General features: G+C 42.3%; 1 protein-coding gene across 4 annotated transcripts in view; it reads right to left on the reverse strand.

Annotated features, from left to right (window-relative positions):
• Window positions 1-52: 52 nt before the first annotated feature.
• ext2 (exostosin glycosyltransferase 2) overlaps window positions 53-11,777 on the reverse strand; it is a 19,207-nt gene continuing 7,482 nt past the window's right edge. For all 4 annotated transcript variants that reach the window (XM_031846069.1, XM_031846066.1, XM_031846067.1 and 1 more), the window contains 7 exons: window positions 9,945-10,076; window positions 6,841-7,030; window positions 4,712-4,878; window positions 4,045-4,188; window positions 3,464-3,592; window positions 2,736-2,818; window positions 53-2,085 (listed from right to left, as the gene is read on the reverse strand). In XM_031846069.1, the coding sequence (XP_031701929.1) occupies window positions 1,947-2,085; window positions 2,736-2,818; window positions 3,464-3,592; window positions 4,045-4,188; window positions 4,712-4,878; window positions 6,841-7,030; window positions 9,945-10,076 (984 nt within the window). In that variant the 3' untranslated portion in view covers window positions 53-1,946. The remainder of the gene's footprint in view (window positions 2,086-2,735; window positions 2,819-3,463; window positions 3,593-4,044; window positions 4,189-4,711; window positions 4,879-6,840; window positions 7,031-9,944; window positions 10,077-11,777) is intronic.

Here is an 11,777-nt window from a genome sequence, read left to right on the forward strand (position 1 = left end):
AAAGGTAGTACATCCATGACGAGGTTAAAAACAGCAAAACACAGTAGACCGCTTCAGTTGTAAACGTTTCAAACTAATCAGTTTATTTCCGGTTTTGCGGTGTGAGAATGACACAAGCAGACAGGAAGTAAACATGGACCCAAGCTGCTGCCTAGCAATGTAATTATGTTTAAATGGTCTATAGAAGGTAGAAGGTAATGGTGGTTCCCTCTAGCTGTTAACACAGATAACTATTCTCCTTTTAGTAGAGATCTCTCAAATCACTCCCAGTCTAAAGAAAAGCCTTTCAAGTCGTCAGCTAAATAAACTGGTCGGCCACAACTTGAATCTGCAGCATGTTATTGCATTGCAGCACCTTGCCAACATATTGTGTCACCATTTAGTCCCATTCTCAAATCCACACACATTTCTGTCCCTTTGAAGAGACGAGTGCTGAAATGAGATCGCACAGCCCGCATGAGTTTCGCACTAATTGAAGTTGACAATAATACAAACTGCGCCCTTCTGAACTGCTGACATTGAACAGGGTGGATTAGGCCGCGTATATTAACAACAGGTGACGGGCTGGAGTGGCGCAGAGCATCGTATGTGACACGGAAGGTCTGCGTCAGACGGTCACAGATTGGAGTAAAGAAAAAGTTAAAAAAAAAAAAAAAAAAAAGTCTTTTTTCTTCTTCTTCTTCCCACCACTCTCTCTCTCTCTCACACTCACACACACACACACACACACACACACAGAAAAAGGAACATTAATATTTTGAGACATATTAGTGTTGTCTTTACTTATCGTGTATTAAAAAGTCATATGTACACTCGGATACATAAAAGCAGTCAAAAAATTTTTAAATAATTTCACTGACCTTATGAAAATAATAATAAAAAAGGCAAATAAAACCATCACTGGGCAAGGTTAACATCTTAAAGATGGCATTGCTTTCAATGTTATAGCCAAAATACTAGAGCTGGGACAAATTTTGATAAAAGACAAAAATATACACACACAACAGGAATAATGGAAAATGAAAAACAATGCATTGCAGTTTATACAAATTGTTTTGAAAAGTGTGGATTTGGGAATCGTCTAATATTATACAGTACATTTCTTTGAATGCATGGCAAACAAATAGTTACTCCTATGCTTATGCAGTGTTCACACACACAACTCAGCTCATGAAATGACGTAGTAGCTGCTTAAATTAGCAGCGCTGCTTTTGTTATACATAAACATAACAAAAAGCTTGCTCAGGCCGTATGAAATGACAATTCAAGATGTTCAGCAGTCTTTTTAAAGTCATTAGTTAATCTTTCTAAATTTTAAATTCATGGTACCAGCTTCGCAATCTGATTAAAGCAGAACGTATGTGAAACATTTACTGTACATCATCTTGGTTTGTATACTGTTTGTTATCACACTCAATTAACCGATCGATAAAGCCTACACAGATACGTCATCCAAGCATATATACGTCATGTAAATGAAACATGTTTTACTTTTAATACAGGACAAATAATCAGGTCCATGTCATCTTTTGAAAAAATAAAAATAAAAAATAATAATTCCTGGTTGGAGCATCATACATTATGACTATTATACAGCACTGCTGCGAAATACAAATATATACACTGTATACACTGACTCCAGAGCAGCTGGAGCTCAAAGCTTCCAGCTCCAAACAGTAACAGTGAGAAACCACAAGCCTTCAGTCAGCCAGCCAGCCTGTCCATCACACATCCACTCAGGGTGACCCTCCAATAACAGATCATGTAACAGTGTGTGCATTCATATCGGTAAATGTTTGAGAATATCTTTCACTTTCAGCCAAATAAACAAGTCATCATCCTCATCACATGGAAAAGGTGAGAGGCGCCGCATGTGCCGCTTTAGCCCGAATATTGATGTCTTGATATAAAAGACGATGTTGGTGACGGAGGCTACGACGGACCGGTCAGAGGCTGCCGATGTTGGGGAAGCTCTTGAGCTTCTCTGGGAAATCGTCTTTGTAGAGCACAGGGTCCGCACGGTGTTCCACCACCTTCAGAGGCATCGTGCCAAACACCGATGCAAACTTGTTGATGCACTCAGATCTAGGGACGAAAACAACTTATTTACTTTAAAAACAGGCTAAAACACTTTTGCAGCTTCTGATTAGTAACGTTTGCAATTGATGTAGATGGATGAGGTCTTTACTTGGCTTTCCTTTAAGCTATTGTAAGGTGCCCATCTTCCTCAAATACTTTCTTTCCTGCATTTCACATAAGGTAATACTTAAATGTCCTGGCATGTAGAGGATATATTTTGCCTATATTTGATGTCACTGTGACCTGCAGCGACCAGACTCTGTTGACTGCAGTTTACTGTAAACAAGGATCTCTTGCAATGAGCAGAAATACATCTGGTAATAGGAAGTGAATAGAAAACTGGGGAGAAAATGTCCAACAACAATTTTTCGCTCACTTTTTGTAACCAAATTCGAATATGCATTTTAATATTCAGAACAAAGCAAAAAGAAGGATGAAAACCAAAGACAAACAGCTATAATAACTAGTTATGCACAAGACCAAGCCAAAGTAATGTGGTGTGTGCAACGCACGCAAAACTGCTTTAGTTACAGAGATAAACAGAGGAACAAGAGAGTTCCAGTTGAAGTTTCTACACACACACAAAATAAAAATAAATAAACAGATTCTACTTCTGCTCATTTCATTCCCGATTTTTCCAAAACAAAGTGTCATACCTCTCCACCATGTGCGTCTGATCCAGGGACAGTCCATCAATGGCAGTACACTCAGGGCACTTGAACTTCTTCCTGGGGGTCACCTGAACAGAAGTCACACCAGTAATGTCAGCTCACTACAACTGTTGGTTAAACCTGAGCAGCCCAGACGGACGCTAATAAAACTGTCTGGTCTGAAGAAATAAGTCTATGACATCCTACAAGAACTTTTGTTGAGCAAAAAAAAAAAAAAAAAAGTCATCTCATCAGTGGAGTTGGAGAGATATATGGAGTATGGCTTTCCTCTGTCTAACCCCCATCTAACATTTACACCCCCAACACTCTGAACCTGTGAATGTGTGTGTGTGTGTGTGTGTGCAGAAGAAAAGTGAGCGACACCGAGAGAGGAAGACAGGAGGGGTCGGTTGGAGAGGGTGGGTGTTTTCTGAAGGAACCTGATATATGGGAGATACGGTGGGAGAGCGGCTGCAGGCGTAGGGAAGTTTGCAGCTTGTGATTTGATGGCAGGGTGTGCGTGAGCCCCGGTGAGCTTAGGATAACATACTCAGAGGGGGAGTGCCAGTGAGTGACACGCAGATAAGGGAAGGTTAAGGCTGGGCTTAAGCTCGGGCCCCCTGCACCTGGGCACAGTCAGAGTGATGGGAAAGGGGGGGGGGGGTGAAGTCGAAGGGGTGAGAACTGATCAAACCCAGAGATGCTGGTCTGCTCCGTCAGAGATATGGACGCACCTTTATGGGGGCTTTGCCCGTGATGTTAGCCACCAGGAAGTTCATGGCAATATCTTCACAGTTCATGTGAGCGTCCACCCAGTTCTTGATGTCTCCAGGCATCTTGTAGGTGTACAAATAGTTGAAGTACTGGAATGGAAACAACAAATGATTACGAGGTGTCATATATAGATATACTGCATTATGTACAACAATGCAGACACTGTTTGAATGGTGACCCAAGTATGTAGGAGGCACCACTGCACCAGGACTTGCTTTGAACTTAAGTAAGTTTTAAGTAGAAGTGAGATAACCTTGCTCTACCTATGACACGCTGCTCGTCTATCACTGTAATCTTCTTCCCTGAAATACTCCACATACCCATAACAGAGGTCTACCGGGAATTCTCAAATCCTTTCTGCAAACGGAATTTTTTTAAATCCGATATCCAGATGTGATGGACATTTTCCTTTTCAAAATTGGTGCTGTGTGCATCATTACTAAGCAAAAGTCCAAGCATACCCCAGCAGCAGCAAGGGAAACGAGCGTGGAAGGAGCGTAGCTCAAGCAGACAAAACCTCTTAATCTTTTTCCCATGTCACCTTGTGGTAGAAGGCGGCTCCAGTTAGGACCATGGAGACCTCGTTGGTCCACTCCGATTCATATTTCCACTTCCCCATTTCGTGGTCCCAAAGGTGCAGCCGGCCTGGGTAGCCCACCAGCCGGTCTGGGAACTCCCTCCACACCTGGAGCAGGACAGGAAACAGATTGTCCTTCATTTTCACGTGAATTGAACTAAAGGCGATAAAATGATGTCTCACACTAAAACACGAATGATTAAGGGGTGTTTCAAAGATTGTAGTTTGAGATATTTTTAGATAGAAATAGCTTTTTGATTGGCTGAATATCTCAGGCTTTGACACCAGCAGACAGACAGCTCCCCTATCCGGCCTACAATTCCATGTAATTATCCTTAAACTGAGCACAATTTTATTAAACGGCTTCTAAATGGATTCAGGTGAGTGTGCCTGGCTAAGTGGGGCCCGACAGGTATGTGGGCATGGAAAGCATCAGTTCTAGACCCGTCGTCATTCCTCACACATCAAACACGTTCAGCAGGCAGTCAAATCCCCAACGAGAGCAGAATGAGACCGTAATCCTCCTGAATGACTTTAAACTCTGGGATCAATTTCAACGGCGTCCCTGCAGTACGTGCCGTCAGAGGAAAGATAGGAAAGCATGGTCAAGGCTAAGTTTTCTTTTTCTCACCTCGTAGCCAAACTGCAGTTCATCAGATGTCAGCATGATGATGTCGTCGTCGATCGCTAGCACAGCTTCTGTCTCGATCTCGTCGTACGGGAAGAAGCGGTTACTCAGCTTGTTCTCTTTTGTTCGCACCACTTTGAGAGGAACGCCGATCTTTGGCCAAAGAGACTCTGGAAGGAGGAAAACAATACAATAATAGCAACCGCATTTATAGTTGTTTACACGATACAGAGCTGAATCGGTTAAAGTAGCAATCCGTACGATTTCAGTCCTGACCCTATTAACTGGTAGTAACAGCAGATGCGGTTTAATGCTACAGGTCCAAGAATACCGGCGGGAGCAAGACTAACTATTGTCATTTTAATAAAGAAGTCAGGTAAAAATTGGCTTTTTTCCATCATCCTGTGAGCAACCGATTCGATCTGGTTTCATGCTGCACACTGCATGAGTCCGCCAACACAAAAATTGAAAGTAAAACTGATCCGCCGTCAAAAAATGCCGGAAATGAACGTTGTGTTGTAGATGCATCTATAATGAACGATAGTGGTCAGTGTCAACCTCACTGACAAATGCGTTGCACTTCCTGTGATTACTTCATTATACAAGTCAGTAACTTAATATTGCATTTATTTCTGGGTATTTCAACTGTGTACGGCCAGTTTATAATACTGCAAATATATAAATATTGCAACACTTTCATCAGTGGGCCGTAGGCCAAGTCACCATTTACTGATGTGCTGCTTATATTGCTGTTAGTTTAACATCTTTGGATTTTGTAGTTTTTGGTAGATGTAGAACAGTGATGGGCATTTTACACCATTCTCTGACATTTCATTAACCAAGCAATTAATCAACTAATTGAGAAAATGATCTCCAAAATAATTCTTTGAAAACGTTCGTTAGTTGCCGCCCTACATAGGTAAATACTGTATAGACAGTATGTCACACTGTAATGCCTTTTTAAAGGCTGAACAACATCTAGAAATATGAACACTATCAGTGTCTAAAGTTGATATTATTTACCACTGAAAGAGTTATTTGAAGCACGTCCTGCCAGCGGAAAACGGTGCTCTGAGAGTTTAACTTCACTGACTCATATAGCTAAGCTAACCTCAAGCATGTGCAAATCTAACCACACTATGATACAAAGTGTTTTGTCAGGGGAGCCTTTCAAACGTCTTGGGCAGTGTCCATGGCACGGACTGTGGCACAGACGGATCACACAGAATGTGTCCCCTCATTAATGGTGGAACTGGGACCTGGCAGCCTATAAGAAGAGCTTCAGGTCCTGCTAACCACGTCTGAGGTCTCCTGTCAAAAGCTATTCTCGGTAAAATTGCTACGTTAAATGCCCAGAATTGCTTCTCTCACTCTGCCCGTGTTGCCGTCATCCCTTCTTTTATTTCTTAGGTTGGAAAGTGACAGCAGGAATGAGGCTATTATGTGAAGTGTAAAACTTTAGTGCTACCTCGGCATGGGTCAAAATGCAGATACTGTTAATTCCTAAACGATATTCAAGAAGCAACAAAACAAAATGCAACAATAATGCTATATTGTGTAAAAAAAAAGAGAAAAACAACCCCATTACTTTACTTGGTCAGCATTTTCTTAAAAACAGGAAAAGATGGCAGCCTGTAAACACACCAGATCAAGGCACGGTGCTGATGGGGAACTGTGCCTTCATATTGGACTGAGCCCTCTGAGCCTGACCCGGCAATAGCCTCTAGTTAATTCTAATAGGTCACAAAGCTCCAGCCAGGCGCCGCTGATGCCTCTCATGAAAAGGCAACTCACAGCCACGAGGGAGCACTTTCAAAGTGGTCTCATTGCTTCATTACATTTGCCAACTCTATACAGCAGCAGGACTGATTTAATTCCAGGTCCCGCACAGTCTGAGTGAAGCAGTCAACGCGCTAAGGCACGATTAACTGGTGTGTACTTAATTGCCATATTAAGGCAAATAATTTGAGCACACGGAGTAATAAATAACAACTAACAACAGCTATGATGGACTACGACTGATGATGGACAGTAATGAAAGACAGAAACCTAAACTGAGTGCAGAGACAAACTATATCTTTTGGAAAGCTTCATGAAGTGTCTTAGCTTTAATGAGAATGTGTTCCACTCACCCTCAGGAGGACTCTTGTTCTGGTTATTCCACACCACCAGCAGCTTAGCCAAGCTAGGCACCTTAGAGATTTCTGTGATGACCCGGAAAAGAGACTCGACGCGATCGTAGGTCAGCACCACTGCAGTGAACCCAGGGGCTCTGGGTGGGATAAGTGGCAAGAACAGAGGGCTGTTCACACTGGACCACTTCTGCACAAGATAGGAAACAAAAGAAAAACACACACACACACACTGTTTAGGCCACAAACATCTTGTTCTTTCATTCTGTTTCACTTCCATGGAAAGCTAGTGCAGCGCTATAGCCTCCTGTCCTCTGTGTTAACCCCATCTGTCATGTTTTCCATGATTTTATGCTCTATAATACTGCTTCACTGGACCGTGAGGTCACAGGCAGTAATTTCCAGATTATGGTTTTTATTATGGAGCGAGACTCATCCGATAATGTCTCTCAGGGGCTAACAGAGGCAAAGCACAGGAAGCCAAAAGCTTCCAGTCACAATGCCAAGTAAGGAAGCCACAGGTGAGTTTCACTGATGGCATGTGTCCTAAATACTTAAGTTCAAAACGTTAGTCATTTGGATAACAGTGACAACACATCCGGCACAACTACTGCTTTTGTTTATAAAAGAATGTTTTCTCAAGTGAAATAAAAAGACAAACTTTCATTTACAAGCTTGTGCGACTCAAACACAGACACACATCGGAGCTCCAGGGTTCACTCTTGATGAACTTTATCAAAGGCTCCAAAAATGTTCCACTCTGGTTACAGTGACAATCAGCCTGAGAAGGGCAATGGGAGCATATCTAACACAGTCAATCTGTGGGCTTCTTGAAGCCCACATAAACCCCGTTTCACAGTGATCATGTGGCTCCTCCCACAGCGGCAACACAAGTCTGTCAACAGAGACACGGCCATTGCCTTTTAGAATACATCAGTGACTCCCGTCACCAATAAAACATCACTTTACTGGCAAGTGGAAACTTCCTTGTGGTCATTCTCACGTTGTCAAACAAGCCGAGGGGGAAATAATTAAACTAACACTTGTACCCAGCAAAGATGCATTTAAACAGAATAAAGAGGTTAGAGACCACTGAAGTCATTTGTCAAACTGAATAAATTAGATGAAAAGAAAGCCGCAGTTCATTACGTCAGACAGATCTGAAGGAGCAAATGTGTTTTTGGACTTTAAACTGACACTAAAAAAATAAAAGAGGAGTTTTATTTGGTTATTTGAACTACTCGAGTGGTTCTTTGTTATTTTAGGGGTTTTTAGATTATGAGCAAGATCAAATGAAAATCTGCAAAGTGCCTTTATCCGTCTGTCCGTAGAAACACTTCCACTGAAACGCAAATACAGTTTCACATTCAACTTTACCACATTCGCAAATAGAAGTATTACTAATGTACAGAGATGTTAGACTAAATCTGATTTTTCAAATCGTTTCTGAACGACGCAAACAAAGTTGAAACCTAAGATACAGTATCATCTCCACCAGCACTAGGACAGTGATGTGTGTTTTTATTATCTTGGCTCTATTTCAGCAAACTGGTTTTCAAAAGAAAATAACTCTGAGGTTAAAACTGCTGAGTTTCAGTTTTAAAAGGTATTTAAAGTATTCCCATTCCCACATAAACATGTGATTGGTCGACGCTTAACTGCGTCATTGGAGTGCTTAAAAAAAGATGAGACCAGCTCAACTTTGATTTGTAGCGCATCACGCCCATCATGCAGCAGCAAGTGTAAGGCGTCAGTTTGTAGCTTCCATTGAAAACTACTTGTAGCCTCGTAGTGTGAACATAGCATACTACATTTTATAGTGCATGGTACTCAGACTATGCTGGAACTTTTAAACACGATGGTGATCAAATAAGACCCAGGTGTAATCACAACAACATCTTTTTTTTTTAACTCTGAGATGCTTGTAGAAACCTAACAAGCCCACTACATACAACTCCAAAACAAAAAGCAGCCTATCCTTTATTCTGAACCCCCACCCCCCGCCCCTCCAAAAGGCACCAGCAATCCTGGGAAATGTGCTTTCAATTACCAGCCTAAAGACTACAGGAGGGAAAAATGTCTGCCTGATTTATTTAGTGCTCAGCGCAAGTTCTTCTCACCATCCACTCACTGAATCCATCGAGAAAACACCTCATCTCCTATCTCAGGCTGGAATGGCCAAAGGTCTGCACCCTGACACAAATAACCTCCTCTGGGTCTCGACAAACCTCGAGACCCGAGTGATACTGATGGATTCGACACTTTGCCAAAACATTTTGCCATAAGTGGGCGATGTCAGGTGTAATTGCTGATTAATTAACAAACTACAAAGTAACAAAACTTGCTCAGAGGAAAACAGGCAACCAATGTCAGCTTGACTGCCAGCCTATTACTCCGGAACGACAAACATCAATGAACAGCCCTCAACGCAACCTGATTGCAACTGCCATCGCTCTAAACTTAGCATTGCAGTGGATCTACTTATACTGGGATACTTGTAGACATTTGACAGATGCAAAGACACCATTGTGCATCCACACACATGCTCACATGGCCACGCCTCTACCCCACAGACTCTAGATCAGACCGTACTGATTAACAACTCCTGAGAGATGGTCGCCCAGCCAAGCTGTCTGCAGCCACAAACTCCCACAACCACAGGGATACTACACACACACACACACACACACACACACACACACACACACCATACTCTCTACAAACGCATGACTCAGACACACAGGAACTTATTTTTCACCACAACGGAGGCATCCTCCTAGAGCAGAACTGCTGACACAAACTGGCTGCCTCAGAGCTAGCTGGGTGAACACCAAACTGTGAAGCGCAGCATGTGTGGCGCTTCAGAAAGACTGAAGGCATCTTCTGTCACTCTTCCACAGAGGCTTCGGTTTACAAGGCACAGGAGAGTGGGGAAGCTTGTGTGGCACTGTGAGCGTCTGTACGGTCAAAGCTCCATCCTGGATGGGTTTCACTCACATGTCTGCTAGGAATAGAGGGTGAGGATATAATAGTCTTGCTCCATGGCTTATGGTTATAAATACTTGCAAAAGGCACATGAACATCAGGTCCACACAGTTACATACCACCACGGGAGGATTGTTCCACTGCTCATAAGTTCGTGCAGCATAGGGGTAGATGCGGTCATTGATGATCTGGAGCGTTGTCAAGCCAATAGCCTTCATGGAGCTGAAGTAGGCTTCCCAGAACCAGCGGGCCTATGGACAAATGAAGTAGACGTTAGTACCCATAAAGAGAAAAATGTGCAGGATGAAAGAGCGACCACAAAACATGCGACGAGGCTCCATTTAAAATGTATTAAAGTATCTCTCTGTTCAACTCTCACAGAGATTCACTTCAGTGATCTAAAGAATGCAGAATTAAGATATTTGAATTGATTGATATAAAAACACACATATTTTGAAAATGGGCTGCATCCAGGAGAAAACTTAAGTTTTTATAGAATTAGTCACCATAATGGAAATGTCAACGAAAAAGTTATTATTTCTTAAGTTACATGATCAATTATTAGTAATAATAATGGTGGACTACAGTAATTGACCTTGAGGGCAGAATGAGTAAGATTTCTCCGTTTGTAAACACAACATTCAAAGTTGGGCGATGACACCAGAAGAACACTTGCAAGATTTATATATATATATATATATATATATACACACACATGTCCACCATTTTCGTAGCTTCCTCTTGGATGCGTGCTTATGATCTGGCACCTGGCCGGTACATGTTTTTATTAGAGGCTGACGCCCAGAAACGTCCCACAGACAGCAAAATAAGAAAATACAGGCAGAGGGCACGGCCTCTGCAGATACAGACACAAATGATTGAGAGATATTATTTTTTGTATTAGTCAAGTCTAAACACTTTCTTTTTAGGAAAACCCTACATTCTACCTTTAACTTGCATTAGATAGTATTTCATGAAACTGGTGATATGTTGTTAATACTTCAGCCACTCATTTTATGCTGTGGAGTACAGTCTCTACATGTCAGAAGATAACACCGGTGTGAAGTCAGAGCTGTAAAATCCAGATTCCCCCCCCGGTCCAAGTCTTTAAAGACAGTGTTGTGGCCCTCTCCAGCCTCCTGACCTCCAACAGCTCTCCCTCTGAAGCTCTCTAACAACTCTTTGGACTGTGCCTGTTTGGTTTCAGCAGTTCTCTGATGTGAAAAGCAGACTTTAATGATAACTGAACTCTTAACCCATACCGTAACGTTATCACATTGGCCACTGGAATACTCAACTCCAAGCGCCCTCACTCAAGGTTCACTTTATAGTTTATTCAGACTGCAAAGATAAAAGAATAATACCTGGATATTGAATTTGTTTATTCAGAATATTTTTATGACTGTGTCAAAGAGAAATCAATGGCAATGCCATAGGGTTCATGAAGTCTTTCACTTTTTATACCATAAAACAAATCAATTTTAGAGTAGTGCTACTGACCATGACATACGCGTCTAGCCCCCGTGCCTCCTGCTATAGTTAGAAACTTCAAGGGACAGCTCAGAGCCCTATAAGAGTTAATGACGCTTCAAACAACACTGTCTCCTGCCATGAGGCCCCGCGTTACACTGACCTGACTCCACCCCACCAGCTCCTCAATGACCCACAGTTCTGGAGGAGAGGTTGTGAATATGTAAGTGTGTGTGTGTGTAAAGCACAATGAAACAGCATGTATTATTGTGCCCCAAAGACCATCCTTAGTGGCACATGAACATGTGACCGTTGCCTAAATCTCCCACGTCCAATTGTAAGAACTGGTGCTGGACAACAACACAAAAACAGCACTCATTTTTATAAGAAGAATTTCTCATCTCAGGGGAGAATCCCAACGACCCATAAATCAACCAGTGATGAAAGTTTCTTTCCCGACTGGGGGGGGGGGGGGGGGGGGG

This window comes from Anarrhichthys ocellatus, unplaced genomic scaffold (genome assembly GCF_004355925.1).
Source record: "Anarrhichthys ocellatus isolate YVR2014 unplaced genomic scaffold, GSC_Weel_1.0 scaffold6, whole genome shotgun sequence".
NCBI classification, from domain to species: Eukaryota; Metazoa; Chordata; class Actinopteri; order Perciformes; family Anarhichadidae; genus Anarrhichthys; species Anarrhichthys ocellatus.